General features: G+C 42.9%; 1 protein-coding gene across 1 annotated transcript in view; it reads left to right on the top strand.

Annotated features, from left to right (window-relative positions):
• Positions 1-1,059: 1,059 nt before the first annotated feature.
• Positions 1,060-24,749, top strand: part of LOC308611314 (forkhead-associated domain-containing protein 1-like) — a gene marked incomplete at its 3' end in the record, with an annotated part of 102,448 nt that continues 78,758 nt past the window's right edge. Inside the window, exons 1-2 of the mRNA XM_081260141.1 lie at positions 1,060-1,732; positions 20,986-21,192. Of these exons, the coding sequence (XP_081116267.1) occupies positions 1,640-1,732; positions 20,986-21,192 (300 nt within the window). The 5' untranslated portion in view covers positions 1,060-1,639. The remainder of the gene's footprint in view (positions 1,733-20,985; positions 21,193-24,749) is intronic.

Below are 24,749 nucleotides of genomic sequence, written 5' to 3'. Positions count from 1 at the left end.
CATGGCACTGAGATGGATCAGAATTCAAATATCATGTGAATTATCATCAACATCTTGGAACCAGCTGAAGTCACTGACATTTTTATGTTTTAAAACACATGTATATATGGGCTTCCCTGGTGGCACAGTGGTTGAGAGTCCACCTGCCGATGCAGGGGACACAGGTTCGTGCCCCGGTCTGGGAGGATCCCACATGCCGCGGAGCGGCTGGGCCCGTAAGCCATGGCCTCTGAGCCTGTGCATCCGGAGCCTGTGCTCCGCAATGGGAGAGGCCACAACAGTGAGAGGCCCGCGTACCGCTAAAAAAAATAATAATAATAATAAATAAATAAAAATAAAAAAATAAAAAACATGTATAGGGCTTCCCTGGTGGCGCAGTGGTTGAGGATCTGCCTTCTAATACAGGGGACATGGGTTCGAGCCCTGGTCTGGGAAGATCCCATGTGCCGTGGAGCAACTAGGCCCGTGAGCCACAACTACTGAGCCTGTGCATCTGGCGCCTGTGCTCCACAACATGAGACGCCATGATAGTGAGAGGCCCGTGCACCGTGATGAAGAGTGGCCCCCACTTGCCACAACTGGAGAAAGCCCTCGCACAGAAACGAAGACCCAACACAGCCAAAAATAAATAAATAAAATTTAAAAACATGTATAGGATTTACTTTGAAATGCATTAAAATATAAAATGTATAGATGGGTAGATATGTGATAAAGCAAATAGAACAAAATGTTGATTGTAGAATCTGGGTGGTGGTTCTATAGAAGTTCACCATCCACTTCTTTCAACTTTTCTGTGTGTTTGACATTTTCCTAATAAAATGCCAGGAAAAGATACGTACAGAGTCTTGACCGTACAGCCAAGCTATAATCTTGATATTTTGTCTTTGGAAATCATTTTTTTTTCAACCTAAATATATGAAGGAATGTGGTGACTTAAAAAGAAAGTATCTTCTCATGCCCATTTCCTCGATGACTGACTCTTCCACACTTTAAGAAGCTCTGTAGAAGTTGGGGTTTTTTGAGTCAAAGTTCAGAAGCCCAAGATTAATAACAGTCACAATCACAGTAGGACAAATGGGTGTTTAGTGTAGCAATCACCATTCTAGATGCTTCACATTTAATCCTCACAAAACTCTTTGGGATACAGAGTATTATTAGCCCCATTTTACAGATGAGGAAACAGAGGCATAGAGAGAGAATAAGTAACTCACTCAGAGTCACAGAGCTAGTAAGTGGTGGGTTAGTAACACTGAGTATTTGATTCTGTCAGATAACTAACCCCAAACTAAGCTTAATGGGAGGTGGAGAGCGGTTATCAGTGGAATTCAGATTTGTTTGGGTTTTTTTTTTTTTTGCTATTGCTTGTTTGTGCTCTGAGTTACATAAAGGATGTCCTCTTGTGATCAGAAGCAAGCTCATCTATGCCGGCTATCACTGTTAAAAGGACAGTCTTAAAAATGTGCGGAATTATCATTGTGATCATTGTTAAATCCAGCTATCCACTCCTACCTCTGCTGACTTCTCCTGTGGACATTATGGTGTATTCCATTCATTCTAAATATGACACTGAATAATTAGAGGACTGTATTTTTCTAACAAAATTGTTTTCTGAAAACCTTTTATAGGGAAAGCAGAGAATATGAAAGCCTATCTAAAGAGTGCAGAAGGCTATTTTGTCCTGAATAAAAGCACTACGATTGGAAGGCATGAAAATTCAGACCTTGTTTTAGAGGTAAGACCTCTTCCTACCCAGTCCCCGACCCTCCCTACCCCTCACACCACCAAAAGTCCTTACTGTTCTGTGGACTCCAGTCTCTTGTAAAGCACAGCCTCTGGCTAACAGTCCCAGCCTTCCTCGGTGTGCCACCAATAACCAATCCCGGCATGTGCTGGGTCTCCCTGGCACATGTGGTAAGAATGAGCACAGTGCAAAGTGCGATGGGCCCTGTGTCCTTTGCTGACTGTGTGTGCAGTGTCCCACCCTGATGGCGTGGTTTGGAAGGTGGGCTTAGAGCTGATGCTTGACCTTCACCTGCTCCGCGTCTGGCAGCCACGGCCACCTGAAGTGCCCAGCTTGAGCAATGGCCTCTCGCCCTTTCCAGAGCTTCTGGAGACTATGGGCCCCTCAGAGCCCTCCCGTGCCCCCGTACCTCCAAGTAGTAAATCAGGGTAAGCCCTGGGCATGGCCTCAGTGCTCTCTCACTTCATTTCATTCCATTCTCTGAATTAGCTGTGGCTTGGTCCACAGTCCCAGCTCATTGACAGCCAAGGAAGTTGGAAGAAATTGTAAGTAAGGAATTATACAAACAGTGGCTTTGAGCCTTTTACCATTTTGAAAGGGATTAAAATATTGAAGCAGAAAGAGAAATGCAATGGAATCCCTTTAGGACTGTGAAAGGCAGACCACTCTCAGACTTCACTCAACAGATTTTTTTAAACTTTATTTTGAAATAATTATAGATGCACAAGTAGTAGAGGGAATGGCACGAAGCATGTGTGGAGACCTGTGCCATTTTACCACGTGTGGATTTGGGTGTGGCCCTCAGGATAAAGGAGTATTCCATCATCAGACATGTCCCTTGTGATGCTCCTTTTATAGTCACAATTCCTCCTCCCACCATCGTCCCCACGCTCCGAAAACCACTAATCTGTTCTCCGTCTCTATAATTTTCATCATGTATGTATGACTTTTGTGATTGATTTTTTTTTTTTAGTCAGTGTAGTGCCCTTGACATCCATTTAGGTTATTAGCTTGTTCTTTTATTACGGTATGGACGTATCACCTATGTTTAACCATTCACTTTTTGAAGGACATTTTGTTTCCATTTGGGGCTATTACAAATAAATGTACTATAAACATTTGTGTACAGGTTTTTGTGTGAACATAAGTTTTTATTTCTCTGTGATAAATGCTCAGGAGTATGATTGCATGGATTAACATATGTGTTTATATATATTCGGTTTGTAAAGAAACTGCCAGACTTATCCAGCATGGCTGTACCATTTTTCATTTCCACCAGCAATGTATGAGACACATCCTCACCAGCAATTAGCATAAACACTGTTTTTCATTTTAGCTGTTTTAGTAAGTGTGTAGTGGTATCTCATCATAGTCTTAACTTGCATTTTCCAAATCGATAGTGATGTTAAATGTCTTTTCATGTACGTGCTTGCCTTCTGCATATCCTCTTCAGTGAAATATCTCTTCATATCTTTTAAGTGTCTCTAATCGAATTGTTTAGTTTTTTTACCATTGAGTTTTGAGAATTCTTTATGTATTTTAGATATGAGTCCCTTGTCAGATAGATGGTTTGCAAATATTTTCTCCCATCCGTAGCTTGTCTTCTCATTCTCTTAGCAGAGTATTTCACAGAGCAAAAGCTTTAACTCTTGATGAAGTCCAGGTAGTTATTTTTTCTTTTATAGACCATGCTTTTAGTGTCATGTCTAAGAACATGCCACAAGGTCCCTGACCCTGAGGATTTTCTCTTACGTTTTCTTCTAAGTGTTTTATAGTTTTATTTTTAAATCTATGAACCATTTTGGGTTCACTGTCGTTTATGATGTGAGATTTAGGTCAAAGTTCATTTTTCTTGCATGTGGATATTTAGTTGTTCCAGAACCATTTGTTGAAAAGACTATCCTTTCTCCATTGAATTGCTTTTGCAAGTTTTTCAAAAATAATCTGGCCATACTTTCTATGGGGGCTACTTCTTAGTTCCCTATTATGTTTCATGGATCTATTTGTCATAATGGATCTACCATTATGAGATAGCCTTGATTACTGTCGCTATGTAAGTCTTAAATCAGGTAGAGTGATTCCTCCCACTTTTCTTTAAAGAAATTTTTTAACCTCTTCTAGTTGCTTTGCCTTTCCATTTACATTTTAGTGTAAGCCTGTCTGTATACACAAAATATCATGCTGTAATTTTGATTGGAATTGTGTTTTATCCTATATATCAATGTGAGAATAATTGATATACTACTATATTGTCCTCCAATTCATGAACATGGTATATTTCTCCATTTATTCAGTGTCTCTCATGAGTGTTTTGTAGTTTTCAGCATACGAGTCCTGTACGTGTTTTGTTAGATTTACACTTAAGTATGTCTCTCTCTTTTGTTTTGAGTGATTGTAAATGGTATTATATTTTTAATTTTGGTGTCCACATGTTCATTGACAGTATATAGAAATACAGTTGATTTTTGTATGCTTCTTGGGATCTTGCAACCTTAACTGCACTTTCTTATATAAGGGCTTTTGTAGATTTCTTGGGATTTTATACATAAACAATCATGTCATCTGCAAATAAGAACAATTTTATTTCTTCTTTCAGAAAAGGAGATCTGAATGCTTTTAATCTTCTTTTCCTTGCTTTATTTCCCTGGTTAAGACTTCCAGGACTCTGCTGAACAAGAGCAGTGTATAAATCCTTATATTCGCTTGTTCCTGACCTTAGGGGAAAGCAGTTACTCTTTCACCGTTAAGTAGGAGGTTAGCTGTAGGGTTTTTATACATGTTCTTACCAAGTGAGAAATTTCCCCCTTTATTCCTAGTTTTCTGAGAATGTTTATTGTAAACGCAACAGATTTAAAGATAACTCCATGAACCTCCCCGTGAGATTCTCCTCCATGATATGGTCTCTTCAAGGACACAGAACATCTGTTCAGTGTGCAAAGTGGGAGGAAAAAGAAGAAGAAGAAGAACTGTAGTTTCTTCTTTATCCTAACAAGGCATAGATTTGGGGTCGTTTTATTTCCTGTCTGGCTAAAGTAGAGACAGAGATCTCTGTTTTGAACCGGACTATGATATTAGAAAACTGTAGTAATTTTTAAAAGCACAGGCTTTGGAGATAGACAGACCTGGGTTTGAATCTCATTAGGCTACTTTGTGGCTGAGTGACTTCAACCAAATTACTTAATCACTCTGAGCTCCTTTTCCCTGTCTGTAAACCTCTTACCTCACAGGGTTATTCTGAGGATTAAGTGAGAAATGCATATAAAGAGCCTGGCATGTGGTGCTCACTGAATGACACAATGATCATTATTATGGTCTCCTAAAACAGAGACTGAGAAGAATCCTCAGTGGTGCACAGGGTTGAGATGAGGACCCACTGATATTAATAAGCCATTTGGAAAAGGGAACTAATGAGGACAGTTATTAACAAGACAGAAATTGAGTTGCATTCATTGTATATAAATAATTGACTGCTTACTGCTCCTCAGACTTAGCTTAAGAAATACGTCACTAGGCTTCCCTGGTTGCGAAGTGGTTGAGAGTCTGCCTGCCAATGCAAGGGACACGGGTTCATGCCCCGGTCCGGGAATATCCCACATGCCGCGGAGCGGCTGGGCCCGTGAGCCATGGCCACTGAGCCAGCGTGTCCGGAGCCTGAGCTCCACAATAGGAGAGGCCACAACAGTGAGAGGCCCGTGTACCGCAAAAAAAAAAAAAAAAAAAAAAAAAAAATTCAGGGATTTATATTACTAAAAATCATCCTTGCAATTACCCAGAGGTTACATCTAGCAAATAAAAAAGATTGTTTTATTTGCCTGGATCAATCCTAAAGAATAGGCAGTCATGCTTCTAAAGATTTCTACTCATCAGCAAGGCTGACATGTTGTTTTGACTATTGGTATCGTAGTATTTCGACATCATTTACTCTTTCCGATAATGGAAGGTAGTTACATGCTTCTTGTTTTTAAAAATTGGGAGAAAGGAAAATATAAGGAAGAAAATAAAAGTCACTTGTAATCATTTGGCTCAGGGAAAAATCAATATTGATATTTGCAGGGTTTTACCCTCCAGACTTTTTTCTATATCCTGTAAGGCGTTTGGTTCCCTAAGGCAATAGGAAGCCTGTTTATAGCCAGGCTAGTGAGAACTGTTTATAGTCAACAGTGATAACTGTTGCTATCACTCATTCATTGCACAGTATTTACCCAGAGCCTCAGCACCGAGCCAAGTCTAGGGGTACAGTGATGGCAGAACTGGACATGGTCCCTGCCATCAGGAAGCTGCCAGGAGAGAGAGAAATAAGTCAAATGATCCCACAAAGGTGTGACTAATTCCATTCCAACATTGGGGCTGTAAAGGAAAGGAATATGGAAGACAAGGAGGACTTAACTAGACAAAAGGAGAAGGGAATGGCATGTGCAAAGGCCCTGGGGTGGAAGAGCATATTGTGAACCCAAGGGACTGAGAGAAAACCAGGGCGTCCAGAAGTCAGAGTGGGAAGGAGGAGGTCTAAGGGACAAGTAGGCCTCCTTCATGTCACCATAAGGGTTTGGATCTTTATCTGAAAGTAGTGGGAAGAAGGCTTGAAGGATTGTAAACAAGGGGGAGACCTGCCAGTGAACATCCCGGCTGCTGTGTGCAGACGAGCCATCAGGAGCTCTATTCACAATCTCCCCTCTCCCATTTTACATGGCTCAAAAGCCTCAGCCTTGCTCATTTCACAGCTAAACCTTGCAAGTTATAATTTATATGATTTGATGTGCCTTGTAAACTGTATTTTTTAGAGTTGGATATGGCTGTTATTTAAACTCTGCTGAGAAAGGGACTCAGTTCTTCCAGAATGAAGAAACACCAAAGCCAGTGGTTGTTGGATTTTCCGTATGTTTAAGAGTGGTTGTTCAACATGAACTCCTAGGCATTCTGACCCAGTGGGTTTGGGGTAAGGCCCAGGAATCTTCACATTTGTATGCTCCCCAGGTTCAGGTGGGGGGAATGGAGTCCCTGGAGTTGGCTCCAGGACCACACTTTGAGAACCCCACCATCAGTGCTCCCTCCCTCTCCCTTCTTGATCAGCAGAGCTCCTGCTTGTGTGTGTGTGTGTGTGTGTGTGTGTGTATTCTTTCAATAAACTTTGTTTTGAGGAAAAGAGAAGCGAAGGGTAAACAATGAAGGGCTGACTGACCCTACCCCCTCCCCAGGGACTCCCCCAGTCCCACCCTGGGGAAGTCCCAGGATCCCTAGAAGACTGAGCTCTAGGACAGCCCAAGTCAGTGCAGGGCTGCAGCTAGGAAGGTGGAGATGGAAGAGAAAAAGAAAGAACAGACATGACAGGGGGATGAAATGCTGGTGTCCACACCTCACCCTCGGTGGTCAGTGTCCTGCCAGGCATCTCCTTTCTCATGGGTTCAGCCATGTCTCCAGCCTGTGTCAGCCCTTCTCGCGTGCGATCTGAGGGTCGTGAAGCCAGACTGATCTCATACACATACCCCAGATCCCATCCAGCCGGATGACTCTCGTCCCTTTTCCTGGCCCCTGTCAGTTCTGGGCTGCCTCTCAGGAAAGAACCAGAGCCTACACCATAATCTTGTTTATTATTATAAACAAGGCTGCTGGGATTCTCCTATTATTTGCGTAATTTCACGGACATGCAGGTATGTCTGCTCTGTCAAAGGACACACACAGCTGTAGCTCTGATGGGCATGGCCAAATTTCCCACCAGAGGTTTCCGGATGTGGTGTCCTGCCAGCAGTGGACGCCCGTCTCCCACTCCCTCCCCAGCCTAGGGTGCTGACCCCCCATTGGATCTTCACTGATCTACGGGGTGAAGTATGGTACCTGTGTCATTTTAATTCACATTTCTCTTATTCTAAGCGAACACCTGCATTTTGAGACGGAAGGTGACAGGTGGACTCTCTGTGGGGAAATCCACGGAATGAAACAGGCCTGGGAGGGTGCACTTGCTGGCTCCCCATCTGCATCGCGCTTGTCCTCCTGCCTGGGTCGTGCTCCCATCCTCCCGCCTCACCCCCACCTCACCCCTGGCTTCTCCCCAAGTGCTCCTTGCTCTGGTGGTTCACCTGTTAGGTCTCACCAGTCCTCAGGGAATGTTTTGTCCCCTGTTTGGGAACTGGCGGCTGATTTCATTGGTCAGTACCCAGCACAGCAATTGATGGGACTAGTTTCTCACCAGCAGATGGAGGGCTTCCAAGAGGAAAAAGTTCAGAGGAAAGGGCTAGATCGTGATCTCATTTTTCTCATTTTTTTTTATTGTGGTAAGATATGCATAACATAAAATTTAGCATCTTAACCACTTTTATTAAGTGTGCAGTTCAGTGGCATTAAATATATTCACACTGTTGTGCAGCCATCACCCCCATCCATCTCCAGAACTCTTTGAATCTTGCAGAACTGAAACTGCACCCATGAAACAACAACTCCCCTTGTCCCCCCATCCCAGCCCCCAGCAACCACCGTTCTGCTTTCTGTCTCTATGACCTTGGCTACTCTGGGTATCTCATATAAGTAGAATCATAACAGTATTTGTCTTTTCATGACTGGCTTCTTTCACTGAGTATAATATCCTTTCACTGAGTATAATGTCCATGTTCATCCATGCTGTAGCATGTGTCCGAATTTCCTTCCTTTTTTAAGGCTGAATAATATTCCATTGTGTGGATTCACCACATTTTGTTTATTCATTCATCTACTGATGGACACTTGGGTTGTTTCCACCTTTTGGCTGTTGCAAACAATGCTATGAACATGGGTGTATAAATATCTCTTCAAGGCCCTGCTTTCAGTTCTTTGGGATATATACCCAAAAGTAGACTTGCTGGATCATATGATAATTTTATTTTTAATTGTTTCAGGAACTGCCATGCTGTTTTCCATAGTGGCTGCACCAAGTTACATTCTCACAACAGGGCACAAGGGTTCCACTTTCCCTGCGTCCTCACCAACACTTGTGATTTCCCTTTTTTTTTATAGTAGCCATTCTGATGGATGTGAGATGAAAGACAGATCATAATCTTTTGAATAGCATACATAATACAAACAGCTACAGCATACATTTATGGACTACTTACTGCATCTCACATGGCTTTATACATCACCTATGTATGTTCTGTATATATATTTATAGAATTATATCCACAAAACAAATCCTGTGCGGGTGAGAACTACTATTATCATTATTATCCTCATTTGATGACATGGACATGGGACTCAGAAAGGTTAAGGAACTGGCCCAAATCACACAGCTAGTCGGGGGAGGTGGGGCTGAGTTTCAGACTGAGCTGACTCAAGCTTCTAAAAACAGAAGCTTCACTTTTTGAGTGTAAATTTAGCTTTGGGAACATCTAATATCTAAATTGGAAATTCTCAGTTAACTGAGATAACAAGATAATTGACTAAGCTAGGGAAATTCCACCCTGTGGAATGGAGAATGGGGGTTGTCAGTGAAATGTGAGATCAATGTTCTCCTGATCCTCATTCATGTAACAGACTGAGGTGGTGCCATCTAGGGGGGGATTTGGGTAAAGAGGAAATGTTGACCTGGTGCTTTCCCTGGAAGAGGAGCATTGGGGCTGTTAAGTGGGGGCCCAGCAAGAAACACCACTTATCTCTCCAATCCAGCCAGAGTAAGTTCTCTGCTTATAAGGACTGGTGGAGTTCAATTAGTCCCACCTGGATAACCCAGGATAGTCTCCCACTTTTTAAAAAATTTTTAAAAAGTTTTTGGCTGGGTTTGGTCTTCGTTGCTGAGCACAGGCTTTCTCTAGTTGCAGCGAGCGAGGGTTACTCTTTGTTGCAGTGCACGGGTTTCTCATTGCAGTGGCTTCTCTTGTTGTGGAGCACGGGCTCTAGGCACGCAGATTCAGTAGTTGTGGCACGTGGGCTCAGTAGTTGTGGCTCGTGGGGTCTGGAGCGCAGGCTCGGTAGTTGTGGCACACGGGCTTCGTTGCTCCATGGCATGTGGGATCTACCCGGACCAGGGCTCGAACCCATGTCCCCTGCATTGGCAGGCAGATTCTTAACCACTGCAACACCAGGGAAGTCCTTAGTCTCCCTCTTTTAAGAGCACTGATTAGTAACCTTGACATCGGCACAGTCCCTTTGGCCACGTCATGGAGCATATTCCCAGGTTCTGGGGATCAGGGCATGGGCATCTTTGGGAGACCATTCTGCCCACCACATTAATACTACCACCTGACTGGACCGTTGCTTTGGGACTGGTCTGAGAGCTTTCTGGAAGAATCAGTAGGATCAATGCCACAGGCCATGGAGAAAGATGGCTGGATGAGCTGGCAGGTGATAATCCCGTTACCAAGAGGGCAGGAAGCAGGACTGGTTGAGTGAGCACCTCAACATCCCGGAAGCAGCCAGGCAGTTTGGGGCCTGGAGATGAACCAGGGGTTGGAAATACACACCTGCGAATCGAGGGGGTGGCACAGTGGCCCCAGCCCATGGACAGAGTGCGGAGGACACGGACATCTGAGGGGAGAGGAGCCCGGCGTGGAGACCTGGAAGCAGTCAGAGAGGTGAGGGAGCCAGAGAGCTGCTGCCAGGCTGAGGGTATTCATCACAGAGACAGCTTGCTTTGTGCCAGGTACTGTTCTGGGCACTTTCGAGTGTATTAACTCATTTCATCCTTAGGAGGTTAATGTTGTTTGCCCCACTTTACAGATGAGGGCGTTGAGGCACAGATAGGCTGAGTATCCTGCCTGAGGTCACAGAGGGAGGCTGGGGCACTGGGCACCACGCTCGGGCAGTCTGATTTCAGGACCAGCCTCTCCTGAGGCCTTGCCGGTCCACAGGGCTCTCCCGGGGAGACCGGGGAGGAAGGATCCAGCTGACGGGGAAGCAGAGAAGCTTCTTCTTTCCTTCCAATCCCAGACCCGTCATCTCACCAGCGCCTGGCCGTTTCCTCATATCCTTATTCTTTTGAAAACCCCATTTTTTTTTTTTACTATTTCTGCACTACATCCCTTTCCGGAGGCAGTGGGGGGATGGGGCTGGGGGATGGGATAGCCTAGAACCAAAAGGTTAAAAGAAATAGATAAAACACACACACACACACACACACACACACAAGTTAATTTCAAAAATGTTTTCCCACTCCTTTGAACATGTCACCAAGCAGTACCTTTTGTCAATCCTACGAAGCCCAGCTTATCAAACTCATTTTTGCTGCTCAGGGAGCAACCAAAGAGAAGCAAAGAACCATGCCCCAGGCTGCACAGCTGGAAGGTAGCAGAGGTGGGACTTGAACTCAAGGCTTTCTAACTCCAGAGCCCATCCTCTTGCTCATAATAGAGAACATTTCCCATTTGCCCTATGTTCTCTTTTAAGTGCTTTAGTATGTATGATATCATTTATACGTCACCAGTAACTTATAAGACTGTCCTTTTGTTACCTTACAGATGAGGAAGCTGAGGTATCACTTGCCCAAGGTCACCCTGCTAGGAAGTAGGAGAGCTGGGCTCGAGCCCAGTCTAATAACCACCACGTTGCCCTGCTCCCCCAACCCCTGAACCACCAGGCCACGTGCCTCTCTCTGACAACTGTGTCACATGTCACAGGGAGGCCGAGAGCCCGAGGAGGCCCCCGAGGGCAATGGCAGTGGGTTGAGGACCCAGCGGGAGAGGAACCTCTTGAAGCCATTTGACAATAAAGGAAAGGAAGGGGGAAGGGGCGGTGTTTCCAGGCCGAGGGGGTGGTGAGCACGTTCACAGGTTAGACGGAAGTTACACTGTCAAGGTGAGGATGCAGAAGAGGAGATGGTTGAGGAGAGGGACCAGACCAGGGTGGGATGAAGGCAGGACCACCCGGAGGCCCTTGGCAGCTAAGAGAAGCCTTGAAGGTCCCATCTAGGAGCTTCTCCAAGCCTGGGAAGTCCAGGTCCTGGCAGGGAGCTGAAGGCACATTCACAGGGGTGTGGAGTGATGGAGGGGAGTTTCCTGAAGGGACTCCACAGGGAGTGGGCAGGGCTCAGAGAAACCACAAAGGATAGTGCAGGGCCCAGAGCTAGTATGAGTGAGGACTGTTCCCACCCCCAGAGCTGAGGGGTGAGGGGCAGGGGCATTTCCTGGGACCCGGAGACCCCGAGGGCTGGGTAGAGTCCTCTGAGGGAAGCTGTGTGGCCCCAGAGAAAGGAAGCCAGGGGAGTAAGTACCCCAAGCTCTCTCCTCCCTGCTCTGACCTCTAACCCCCCATTGGCCAAACCCAACCAGAAACCAGAGGCAAGGAGCCCATCAGCCCATGGATGTAGCTGCACAGGTGGGCCTACTGGGCAGAGGGCGCTGTGGAAAGGGATGGAGGAGGGTCTGGAGAAGCAGACGGAGGATGCAGGCAGGTGCAGGAGATGAAGACCTAGGAGGCTGTTGTCAAAGTAGAATTAAAAGCCTAAGACCAGGAACCTGCTGGCTGGGGGGCCCAGAGGGCACTGGGACAGCCTCAGGACAGAAGTGTGAGGGTGGCAGGAGGGTTTGGGGGCCAGGATGGACTTGAAGGAGCTGGTGAGCTCGAGCAGGGCCCAGGCTGGGTGAGCGTAGGGCATTACGCATAGGGAGGGGACGGGGAGCAAAGGCTACGTGACTCAAGGAGAGGACGAGACAGAGGATAAGGAAGGCTGGGAGCGGGAAGTTATGGTCTGAGATGGGGCTTTCCAGTTCCAGGTGATGCAAGGTTGAAACCTAGCTCAAAGGACGGTTCCAGGTACACGTCGAACCTCAGCGACAACGTCAGTGAACCTCAGGGCAACATCATAACTAAGTCAGCTTCCCGAGGAGGCTTCCTCAAAGCACAGGAGTCATCAGAGCAGATGGTCATTGTTAAGAGATGTTTAAACGTCTCAATATTTTATGGACTCACTATATAATTTTTAAACATTTAAAATGCAGGAGCCTTTAAGAAATGCACTTGTTTTCTCTATTAGGTCCTGCCTGTCTCCTCTCTCATTATTAAATCACTCTCTACTCTGAAGATCACAGGGTACAAATCAAAGGTACAGGTTTTGGAATTAGACTTGTGTTCAAACCCTGACATTGCCCTGTGCCAGCATCCTGATGTTGAGTGAGTCCCTTCATCTTAGCCATTTTTTGAATCGTGGTAAAATACATATAAAGTTTACCGTCTTAACCACTTTTAAGTGTACAGATCAGTAGTTGTAAGTTATTCACATTGTTGTGCAACCAGCCTCAGAATTTTCCATCTTGCAAAACTGAAACTGTACCCATTAAACAACAACTCCCCGTTTCCCCCTTCCCCAGCCCCTGGCAACCCCCATTCTATTTTGTTTCTATGAGCTTGACTACTCTATGTACCTCACACAAGTGGAATCATACAAAATTTGCCTTTTTGTGACACTTATTTCACATCATGTCCTCACGGTTCATCCATGTTGTAGCATGTGTCAGAATTTCCTTCCTCCTACACTGAATAATATTCCACTGTATGGATGGACCACATTTTGCTTATCCAATCATCGGTCAGTGGGCACTTGGGTGGCTTCCACCTTTTGGCAATTGTGAATAATGCTACTATAAACATGAGTGTACAAATATCTCTTTAAGTTCCTGCTTTCAATTCTTTGGGGTCTATACCCGGAAGTGGACTTGCTGGATCATATGATAATTTTATTCTAAATTGTTTGAGAAGCCGCTCTACTGTTTTCCATATCAGCTGCACCATTTTACATTCTCAGCGGTACATAAGTGTTCCCCTACTCTACATCCTTGCTAACACTTGTTATTTTCTGTTGCTGTTTGTTTGTTTTTGATAGTAGCCATCCTAATGGGTATGAGGTGGTATCTCACTGTGGTTTTGATTTGAATTTCCCTAATGACTAGTAATGTTGAGCATCTTTTTATATGCTTGTTGGACATTTGTATATCTTCTTTGGAGAAATGTCTATTCCAGTTCTTTGCCCATATTTGATCAGGTTATTTGGGGGGTTTTTTGTTGTTGTTGTTGCTGAGTTATAGTTCTCTATATATTCTTCATATTAACCCTTTTTCAGATTTGTGATTTGCAACTATTTTCTCCCATTCTCTAGATGGCCTTTCACCCTGTTTATTGTGTCCTTTGATTCACAGAAGTTTTAATTTTTGATATAGTTGAATTTATCTATTTTTACTTTTGCTGCCTATGCTTTTGGTATCATAGCCAAAAATGCATTGCCAAATCCAATGTCATAAAGCTTTCCTCCTGTGCTTTCCTCTAAAAGTTTTATAGTTTTAGACTCTGTTTAAGTCTTTGATCCACTTTGAGTTAATTTTTATACATGGTGTAAGGTAAGAGTTCAACTTAATTCTTTTGCAGTCTTTCCCAGCATCATTTGTTGAAAATGCTGCTCTTTCCCCATTGAATAATCTTGGCACCCTTGTCAAAAATCATTGGACCATATATGCAAACTTTTATTTCTGTGCTCTCTATTCTATTCTATTGGCCTATGTGCCTGACCTTATGTCAGTATCACACTGTTTTGATTACTGTACCTTTGTATGCAGTAAGTTTTGAAATCATGAAGTGTGAGACCTCCAACTTTGCTTTTCTTTCTCAAGAGTATTTTGGCTATTTGGGGTCCACTGAGATTCCATATGAATTTTAGGATGGATTTTTCTATTTCTGCAAAAATTGCTGTTGGGATTTTGAATCTGTAGATCCTGCTGTGTAGTAATGACATCTTAACAATATTAAGTCTTCCAACCCACGAATACAGGGTGTCTTTCCATTTATTTGTGTCTTTAATTTCTTTCAGAAGCACTTTGTAGTTTTCAGTGTACACATCTCTTACCACCTTGGTTAAATTTATCCCAAAGTATGTTATTCTTTTTGATGCTATTGTAAATGAAATTATTTTCTTAACTTCCTTTTCAGATTGTTCATTGTGAGCATATAGAAACACAACTGATGTTTGTGTGTTGATTTTGTGTCCTACGATTTTGCTAGTGAATGGTATTTTTTAGTTCTAAGAGGGTTGTGGTTTTTCATGGACTCTTTAGGATTTTGTACATGTAAGATCATGTTGCCTGTGACCAGAGATAATTTGACTTCTTCCTTTCGAATTTGGATGTCTTTATTTCTTTTTCTTGCCTAATTGCTCTGGCTAGGACTTCCAGTACTTTGTTGAATAGAAGTGGCAAAAGCAGGTATCCTTATCTTATTCTTGAAAGTAGAGGAAAAGCTTTCAGTCTTTCACCTTTGAGTATGATGCTACCTGTGGGCCTTTCATATTTGACCTTTATTATGTTGAGGTAATTTCCCTCTATTCCCTGTTTGTTGAGTGCTTTTATCATGAAAGAGTGTTGCATTTTGTCAAATGCTTTTTGTACGTCCATCGAGATGATCATTTTTTTCCTTCTTTCTGTTAATGTGATGTATTACATGGATTAATTTTCATATGTTGAACCATCAGGTCTGCATTCCAAGAACAAATCCCACTTGGTCATAGTGTATGATCCTTTTAACGTGCTGTTGCATTCGGTTTCCTCCTGTTTGGTTGAGGACTGTGGCGTCAGTGTTCACAAGAGATACTGGTCTGTGGTTGTCCTGTCGTGTCCTTGTCTGGGTTTGGGATCAAGGTGATGCTGTCCTCTCCCTTCAGCCTTTGAGTCTCAGCTTCTTCCTCTCTAAGGTGGAGATAACACTAGAGTCCCTGTTTAGGGCCGTCATGCAGATTAAATGATAAAAATGCACACAAAATGCTTCAGCAGGGCCCAGTTCACAGGAAGCCCTCAAAATATGTGAGAGGAGGATAAGGATAATAATAAAAATAATAATGAATAAATAACAGTTCATCTCATAGTGGGACAGCTCAGTAGGCTGGGGCTTATAGACTCAGTCTGTATTAGCAGCAGGGCGTCTGTCCAGGAGCAGCACTTAGCAATTTTCCAAGTAAAGGGAGCGAGTGATATTATAGGGCCGAACTAGGAAGCTGTCTCCTGGCCTAACATGTGGTAGAGGCTCACCCAACTTTGTGGAGTCATTGAAAACTTCCTGCTTGCTTTGATGTCTTAATAATGGCCTGACAGTTTTTGAGGAACTGAACGCAGTGAAGCCTGGCAAGAGACAAGCAAAATGTCACAGACAGAATTTCTCTCATTCCTGGGTTATCAAAGGTTCAAAGGACACAAAGATCAATGGCAATGGTGATGAAGATGATGTGGGGGACATTTTCCAAAGAACTAATGTGTTTTCATTTTTTTTAATACTTTATTTTTTTGAACAGTTTTAGGTTTACTGGAATTTGAGCAGAGAATACAGAGAGTTCCCATATAGCCACCCCTCCAGTACACACAGTTTCCCCTATTATTAACCTCATGCATTAGTGCGGTACATTCGTTACAACTGATGAACCAATATTGATATGCTATTATTAACTAAGTCCATAGTTTACATGAGGGTTCACTCTTTGCGTTGTATGTTCTTTCGTTTTGACAAATGTGTAGTGACAAGTATCCACCATTACAGTATCATAAAAAATATTTTCACTGCCCTGAAATCCCCTGTGCCCCTCATCTTCATCCTGAGCTCCAGAGCCCCTGTGCCCCTGGCAAGCACTGATCTTTTACTCTCCTTATAGTTTTACTTTTTCCAGAATTTCATACAGTTGGAATCATACGGTATGTAACCTTTTCAGACTAGGTTCTTTCACTAAGCAATATGCATTTAAGATTCCTCCATGTCTTTTTTGTTATTTGATAACTCATTTATTTTTATCACTAGTATTTCATTGTATGGATGTACCACAATTTGTCTATCCATTTACCTTTTAAAGGACATCTTGGTTGCTTCCAGTTTTGGGCAGTTATGAATAAAGATGCTGTAAGCATGTATCCAAAATAAATGAGTCTTCATGGATATAGAGAACAGACTGTGGTTGCCAAGGGGGAGGGGGTTGAGGGAGAGATGGAGTGGGGGGTTGAGGTTAGCAGATGTGAGCTGTTACATCCAGGATGCAGAAACAACAAGGTCCTACTGTAGAGCACAGGGAACTATATTCAATATCCTGTGATAAAGCATAATGGAAAAGAATATTTTAAAAAGAATGTATATATATGTATAACTGAATCACTTTGCTGTACAGCAGAAATTAATACAACATTGTAAATCGACTACATTTCAATAAAATAAATTAATAAACAATATAAATAAGTCTTAAAAGTCAACAATAAGAAACCAAACAACCCAACTTAAAAATGGGCAAAAGAGCTCAACAGACACCTCACCAAAGAAAATCTACAGATGTCAAATAAGCATATGAAAAGATGTTAAACATCATACATCATTAAGGAATTTCAAATACACATGAAATATCTCTTCTTTTATTTAGACTACTTTGATTTCTTTCATCAACATTTTGTAGTTTTCTTCATATACCTCTTCATATAGCTAAGTATTTTGTTAGATTTCTTCCTAGGTACTTCATTTTTTTTTTTTTGGTGCTAATGTAAATGGTGTTGTGTTTTTAATTTCATATTCCACTAGTTCATTGTTGGTATATAGGAAAGCAATTGACTTTAGTATATTAATCATGTATCCTGCAACCTGCTTATAATTGCTCATTAGTTCCAGGAGGGCTTTTTGTCGGTTCTTTGGGATTTTCTGCATAGACAATCATGCCATCTGCAAAATGGGCAAAAGATCTGAACAAACACCTCACCAAAGAAGATTTCTTTTTCCTTCCCAATCTATCTTTTATTCTCTTTTCTTGCCTTGTTGCATTAGCTAGGACATACAGTACAATGTTGAAAATGAGTGGTGAAAGGGGACATCTTCACCTTATTCCTGATCTTAATTGGAAAGCTTCTAGTTTCTCACCATTAAATATGACGTTAGCTTTAGGGTTTTTATAGATGTACTTTATCAGGTTGAGGAAGTTCCCCTCCATCCCTAATTTGCCAAGAGTTGTTGTGGTGCTTTGGTGGTTTGTTAGTTTATCATGGATGGTGTTTAATTTTGTCAAATGCTCTTTTTGCATCTACTGTTATGATAATGCGATTTCTCTTCTCTGCGCTGTTGATGTGATGGATTACATTAATTGATTTCCAAATGTTGAACCAGCCTTGCATACCTGGAATAAATCCCACTTGTCTGTGGTGTAGAACTCTTTTTATACATCACTGGATTCAATTTGCTAATATTTTGTTGAGGATTTTGCATCTATGTTCATGGGAGGTATTGGTCTGCAATTTTCCTGTTTTGTAATATCTTTATCTGGTTTTGCTATTAGAATAAGTTTGGCCTCACAGAATGAGCTGGGAAGTGTTCTCTCTTCTTCTATTTTCTGGAAGAGATTATTGAGAACTGGTATCATTCTTTCCTTAATGTTTGATAGAATGTACCAGTGAACCCATCCAGGCCTGGTGCTTTCCATTTTGGAAGGTTATTCATTATTGATTCATATTCTTTACTAGATATGAGTCTTTTCAGAGTATTTATTTCTCCTTGTGTGAGTTTCAGTAGATTGTGTCTTTCAAGGAAATGGTCCACTTCATTAAGTTATAAAATCTGTGGGCATAGAATTATTCATAATATTCCTTTATTATCCCTTCAGTGTCCATGAGATCAGTAGTGATGCCATCGCTTTCATTTCTGATTTGAGTAATTTGTATCTTCTCTGTTTTTTTCTTGGTTATCCTGCTAGAGGTTTGTCAATTTTATTGATCTTTACAAAAAAAAGGCCAAACAGCTCTTTGTTTTGCTGACTTTTCTCTATTGTTTTCCTGCTTTTTATTTCATTCATTGCTTCTTTTCTTCTGCTTGTGGTAAGCTTATATTGCTCTTCTTTCTCTAGTTTCATAAGGTGGAAGCTTAGATCTTTTCAAATGTATGCCTTCAATGCCATAAACTTCCCTCCAAGCACTGCTTTCACTGCATCTTGCAAATTTTCATAGGTTGTATTTTCATTTTCATTTAGCTCAAGATATATTTTTATTTCCCATGAGACTTCCTCCTTGACCCATCTGTTATTTAGAGGTGTGTTGTTTAATCTCCAAATATTTGGGGATTTTCCAGCTGTCTTTCTGGTATTGGTTTCTAGCCTAATTCCATTGTGTTCTGAAAACGTACTTTGCATAATTTCTATCCTTTTACATTTGTTGAGGTATATTTCGTGGCCTGAAATGTGGTCTTCTTGGTGAGTGTTCCATGGGAGCTTGAGAAGGATGTGTGTTTTGTTGCTGTGGGATGAAGCTGTGTGGTTGCCAGTTAGATCCAGATGATGGTAGTGCTGTTCAGTTGAACTTCATTCTTCCTAATTTTCTGCCTGGTGGGTCTGCCCGTCACTGACAGAGGGCTGTTGAGGTCTCCAGCTACCATGATGGATTCATCTGCTTCTCCTTGCAGTTCTATCAGTTTTTGCCTTCCATACTTTGATGCTCTATTGTTGGGTACATACAATGAAGGACTGTTATGTCTGCTTGGAGAATCAACCCCTTTATCACTATGTATCGCCTCTCTTTATCCCTGATAACTTTCCTTCCTCTGAAGTTGGCTCTGCCTGAAATTAATAGAGCTACTCCTGCTTTCTTCTTGTGTTCCAGTATTTTAAGTGCCAAAGTGTGTCGTAGGAATTTGAAAAGTGGGTAAAGGCACAGTCATTTGAATCAGGCAAACCTGGGAACAAGCCAAGCGAGTCAAAGTGGCTGACTGTGGGCATACTTAATCGTTCTATGCCTCAGTTTCCTCATCTAAAAAATGAGTAACTATCGGACCTACTGTACAGCACAGGGAACTATATTCAATATCTTGCAGTAACCTGTGATAGAAAAGAATCTGAAAAAGAATAGATATTATATATATGTATAACTGAATTACTTTGCTGTACACCTGAAACTAACACAACATTGTAAATCAACTAGACTTCAATAAAAAAATTAAATTTTTTGAAATGAGGAAGTATCCCTTTGAATTATTGTGAAGATGAAACGGGATAATGCCGTAAAGCACTTAGCAAATTTCCTGGCATTTGTGTAATTACACATAATGTGTCATTAATATATTCTACTAATATATGCACTTATATTATTATCTATTCATATACTATAAGCTATTATTAATATAAGCTATTGGTTATAATTATATTGTGGGACGTTAGTATAGATTTCTAATTCCAAGTACTCTCTATGAAAGTTGGATGAGGCACTCTGAGAAGAGTGACTTAGAAAATAATTGCAAAGTCTCAGGCTGGAGTGGATGGCTCATAGGCAGTGTCCTGAGAAGACAGAAGACTTCACACGTGCCCTGCAGCCCATAGTCCAGGGCGCCAGGGCCAGGGGGGATGTGATATTTCCTCCTTGGTGCCCAGTTTTGCTCATTCTTCTTATTAAAGTGGTTACACAGGAGGTTTCTGACCCCACTGACAATTCACTGTCTGGGGTCTCTCTCTTTTTGGGGAAATGTGGTCACACCAGGGCCCCTATTGAAAAATAGATCATCTTTGGTTAGATAAATTCTGAGTAGCTTTTAAGAAGCAACAGTAATAATTAATCACATGGGATAAACCTTCATTATACACCAAGGCTTTTAAAAGGTAGTTATAAAACTATGTTTTGTGGTGTGAGCTCAATTGTGTTTAAACTTTTTAAAAAGATTGTAAGCATAGAGAAAAGACTGGAAGGATGTGAACCACCGTGTTCTCGGTGCCTGCCTCTGGGGGACGGGAGTCTAAGTGATTTTAATGTCTTCTTTGTGTTTTTCTCTAGTTCTCATTTTCTGCATTATTAGAAAAAACATGTTATTTTAAAAATGAATAGAACAAACAAATGAAAACAAGAATTATTACAAAACCTCCCCTGAACTTTAACACTTGCAGTAAATGGACAGTTGTCACTTGCCAACTGACCTTTCTGGTTTGTGTTGGACCATTTCTGCTGTCTTGCCACTCGGGACAACCAAAAGGATACTTGCATTGGGATCAGAGAACTATCAAGTGGCCAATTCCTGGCCAATTCCCCCCGAGTTCCCTCTTGCCTCTGTGTTGCCTGACGCCCTACCCTAAAACTGGGCATCTATTCTGGGTCTGCTGTCAGGGTCTGGTGACCCTCCACTCACTAGCTGTGTGGCCTTAGGCAAGTCACTTAACCTCTCTGACCCTCAGCATCCTCCTCTTAAAATGAGGATTGCAGTGACTGTCCAGCCAGATGAAGTGGTTAGCACATTGGGGCCCCCAGTGTCAGTGGCACTAGTTATTCCTTGTTATTCCTGTTATTGCTGGCTCTGACTGTCCCCCTTCTGCATTTCAGTCTGCAGACGTCGACAACCATCACGCACTCATTGAATATAATGAGGCCGAAAGCAGCTTTGTTCTCCATGACTTCAATTCCTGCAACGGCACGTTCGTCAATGAGTGCCACATTCAGAACGTGGCTGTGAAGCTCCTACCCGGAGACATCCTGAGGTTTGGGTCCAGAGGGCTGACCTATGAACTGGTCATCGAAAACCCAGCCTCGGTGAGTCCAGGCCCCTGCGGGAGGTGGGGGGGAGGGCGGGGTGCAGAGGTGCCGTGTTGTGTCACCTTCCGTGCAGCCTAGGGCTCGGGTACGGCCACAGGTGGAGTTCCTCTGGAGCGTGTCACTCTTGCTTTCGAGATTCTGCGAAGTTCAGCCCCATCGCGTGGGTGCCCGGGGAGAGCGAGTCCTCGCGCCCTCTTCTGGGCATTTCGTGGAATTACATGCAAGAGTTGTCTAGGGACCAGCCCGGAGCGAGAGCATTTTCCTGAAAAGTGAAGCTTGGCGAGGGGAGGTGGAAAGCAGGTGTGTGCTTTTGAAGATGCAGAGATGGATGCTTCCTTTTTAGGCAGATCAGTGCTCTGCAACTTCCTAGCTTTGCGACCTCTGCCAGGCTTCTCTGCGTGCCTGGGTCTGGGTCTTCTCAGCGGTGCAGGGGGTTGAGAGAGTATCTATGTATAAAAAGTCAAAGTGGCCGGAGTAGACGCTCAAGGCCTGCCAGCTGTTATCACACCGGATCAGAAATGTTCCCGGGATCAGGACCTAAAGTATGGCCCCAGGTTAAGTGGAACGTAACCCAAAATTCGCCCAGCAAAGCTCAGTGACAAGAAGTATCTGGTTCAGTAGGGAGGCAGGATGGGGGCTGGTTAGCAACACAGTCCTGGGTCAGAACCCCAGCTCTGCCACTGGCCTACTCGGTGCGGTCTTGCACAAGCCATTGGACCCCTCGGAACCTCGGTTTCCTCATCTACAAAATGGGGCCAACGACAGCAATGACCTTGCAGGCTTATCTCGAGGGCTAAATGAGATGGTTATCATTGTAAAACTCCCAGAATAACGCCCATTCGTGGTGAGCACACAATTAATACCTGTCGTGTGTGTCCCACAGAGATAGTGTGTTAACCTCACTCGCCAGCACCAAGAACACTGCATGGACTGAGACCTCCGAGGCTTAAAGTCCTTTCTGGGACGAGGCTGGGTATAAATAAATAAAGTTTAGAGAATCTAGGCAGAATCCTGGGTGTGGGTACCCTAGGCAGCCCTAAATACTCACTCAGAGAAGATGAGCACCGTCCCTCAGGCTGCAGGGCTCGTGACACCGCATCCACCACATTTGACTTTGAAAACCTGGGGCAGTTTACTCCTGCTGCTTCTCAGCCCCCTTTTCCTCCTTGGACCAACATTAAAGTGTGCTCACTTGTGGGATGCACTGGGATCCACTGGCCGCCCTGAGGAGGGGCTCCTGACCCAGAAGGTGTTGACCTGATCAGGGGTTCTCAACATGGGTTCTAAGGATCCCCCTCGTCAGAAGCACGTGGGGAGCAGACCCACAGTGCAGATCTGGGCTTCACCCCAGGCCTGAGGACTCATACTTAGGATTCCCAGATGAAATACAGGACACCCAGTTAAATCTGAATTTCAGATAAGCAACAAATAATTGTTATGTACAGGTGTGGCCCAACTATTGCAAGGAACCACATATGCTAAAAAAATTATTTGGTGTTTATCTGAAATTCAGATTTAACGGACACCCTATAGTTTATTATATATTGATTTATTCACTTCTTTATTTATGCGAAATCTGGCAACCATACACATCCTCCCTGGGAGTAGGGCCTGGGAATATGCATTCTCACAAGCTCCCTGATGATTCTGATGCACCGCCAATAGGAGGGAAACCGAAATTTAGAATCATTTGTATGGAACACTTACAGAATTTTTTAGGGATCAAAGAAAAGGGGATTTCACACTCCCAAGCCTGAAAATCCAAGTTCATGAAGTTTGATTCAATGTGCCCCAACATGTCTGATTCCAAGAATTTTTCAGGAATGTTCAGTCAAATTACAGGTTCCCAGGCCCCCTCCCTGGGAAATTCTGACTCTGTGGCTTGCCTGTGGGGAGAAGAATAGGGGAGCAGCAAATAATATCTGCATTTTTTTCTTTTTTTTTCCTACAAAGATATTTATTGAAATATTATTGATAGGGGCATAAAATTTGATACCTAAATTTCCATCCAAAGGAGGCATTGTTTAATTAATTATATAGTTTAATATATTATAAGGAGTTTAATATATTATAAGGAGTTTGTTTATATATGGAATACTCTTCTGCCTTTTTAAAATACAGCTTTCTTGAGATATAATTGACATGCCATAAACGGCACATGTTTAAAGTCTGTAAGTGGATGGGCTTTGACATATGTGTACACCTGTGAAACCATAGCCACAATCAAGACAGTGAACAGCTCCTTCATCCTCCAAAGTTTCCTCCGGATCACAGCATGTGTTTGTTTGCTTGCTTGCTCTTAACAGCTTCACTGAAGTACAATTTACATAACAGAAACTTCACCCATTTGAAGTGTCCAATTCAATCAATTTGAATATATTGATGGAGTTGTGCAGCCATCACCACAACCTGCTTTCAGAACACTTTCATCCATTTCTATCACCCCAAACCTCGGAGAAACCTTGGAGGTATTTCATTTTGGGGTTTGTTTTTAACTTTTAATTTTCAAAATTATGGTAAAATACACATAAAATTTACCATCTTAACCATGTTTCAGTGAACAGTTCACAGTGGCATTAAATCTATTCACACTGTTGTGCAGCCATCACCCCCATCCATCTTCAGAACTTTGTTCATCTTCCCAAACTGAAACTCTAAGCCCATCAAATCAAACCCCCTGCTTTCTTCCTCCCCTCCCACCATGCTGTGTCTGTGAATTGGACTATTCTAGGTTCCTCATATAAATGGAATCTTACATTGTTTGTCCTTTTGCGATCATCTTATTTCACTTAGTATGATATCCTCATGGTTCATTCCAGTTGAATATTTCATTGTATTGATTCACCACATTTTGTTTATCTGCTCATCCATCCATGGCCACTTGGGTTGCTTCCACCTTTTGGCCATTTTGAGTAAGTTTGTTATGAACACGGGTGTACAACTATGGAGTGGGGACTTTATTTTACAAGGTGCTTCTTATATAATTGTGGGAAACAGTGATGACGACCTCTAAACTTGAGTAGATAAGACGGAAGAAGATGTTTTGTAAGAAGAGAAACCAGGAGAGCAGCAGGAGGAATCACTGACGTGAACAGCACTGTGCTAAGCAATTCACCTGTTCTCCCTTATTTCACGCTCACAGCAACCTATGAGATGGGTTCTCCCGTGATCCCCATTTTACAGACAAGGAATCCGAAACTCAGAGAGGTTAAGTAATTTCCCCAGGGCCACACAGCTTGTCAGTGCAAATTAAACACTATCCCCACTTGTGGAAAAAGGAGGGGAGAAAACCATTTAGTCTGATGCTAGCTGGAGCAGTAGCCTTGACTGGTTTTCACACCGAGGAAAGCATACTCTCACGGTCACTCGAATATACACGGATTTTTTCAATTCTTATTCCTACACGCACTTGCACCTTGCTTCATTCCTCGGTTGACTGCAGGCAGCTGCACAAGTGTTGCCCTGGCCTGTGCCCAGGGCACTTTGCAGGACTCTCCCCAACCCCATCTTCTCAAAAGCGCTCTCTGCCGGGGCGTCCCCAGCTTGAGAAGCTT

The sequence above is a fragment of the Mesoplodon bidens genome, assembly GCF_964165515.1.
Source record: "Mesoplodon bidens genome assembly, contig: HAP1_SCAFFOLD_298, whole genome shotgun sequence".
In the NCBI taxonomy this organism is placed as follows: Eukaryota; Metazoa; Chordata; class Mammalia; order Artiodactyla; family Ziphiidae; genus Mesoplodon; species Mesoplodon bidens.
The sequence above is the reverse complement of the archived record's forward strand: the minus strand, read 5'-3'. Positions and strand labels throughout refer to the sequence as shown.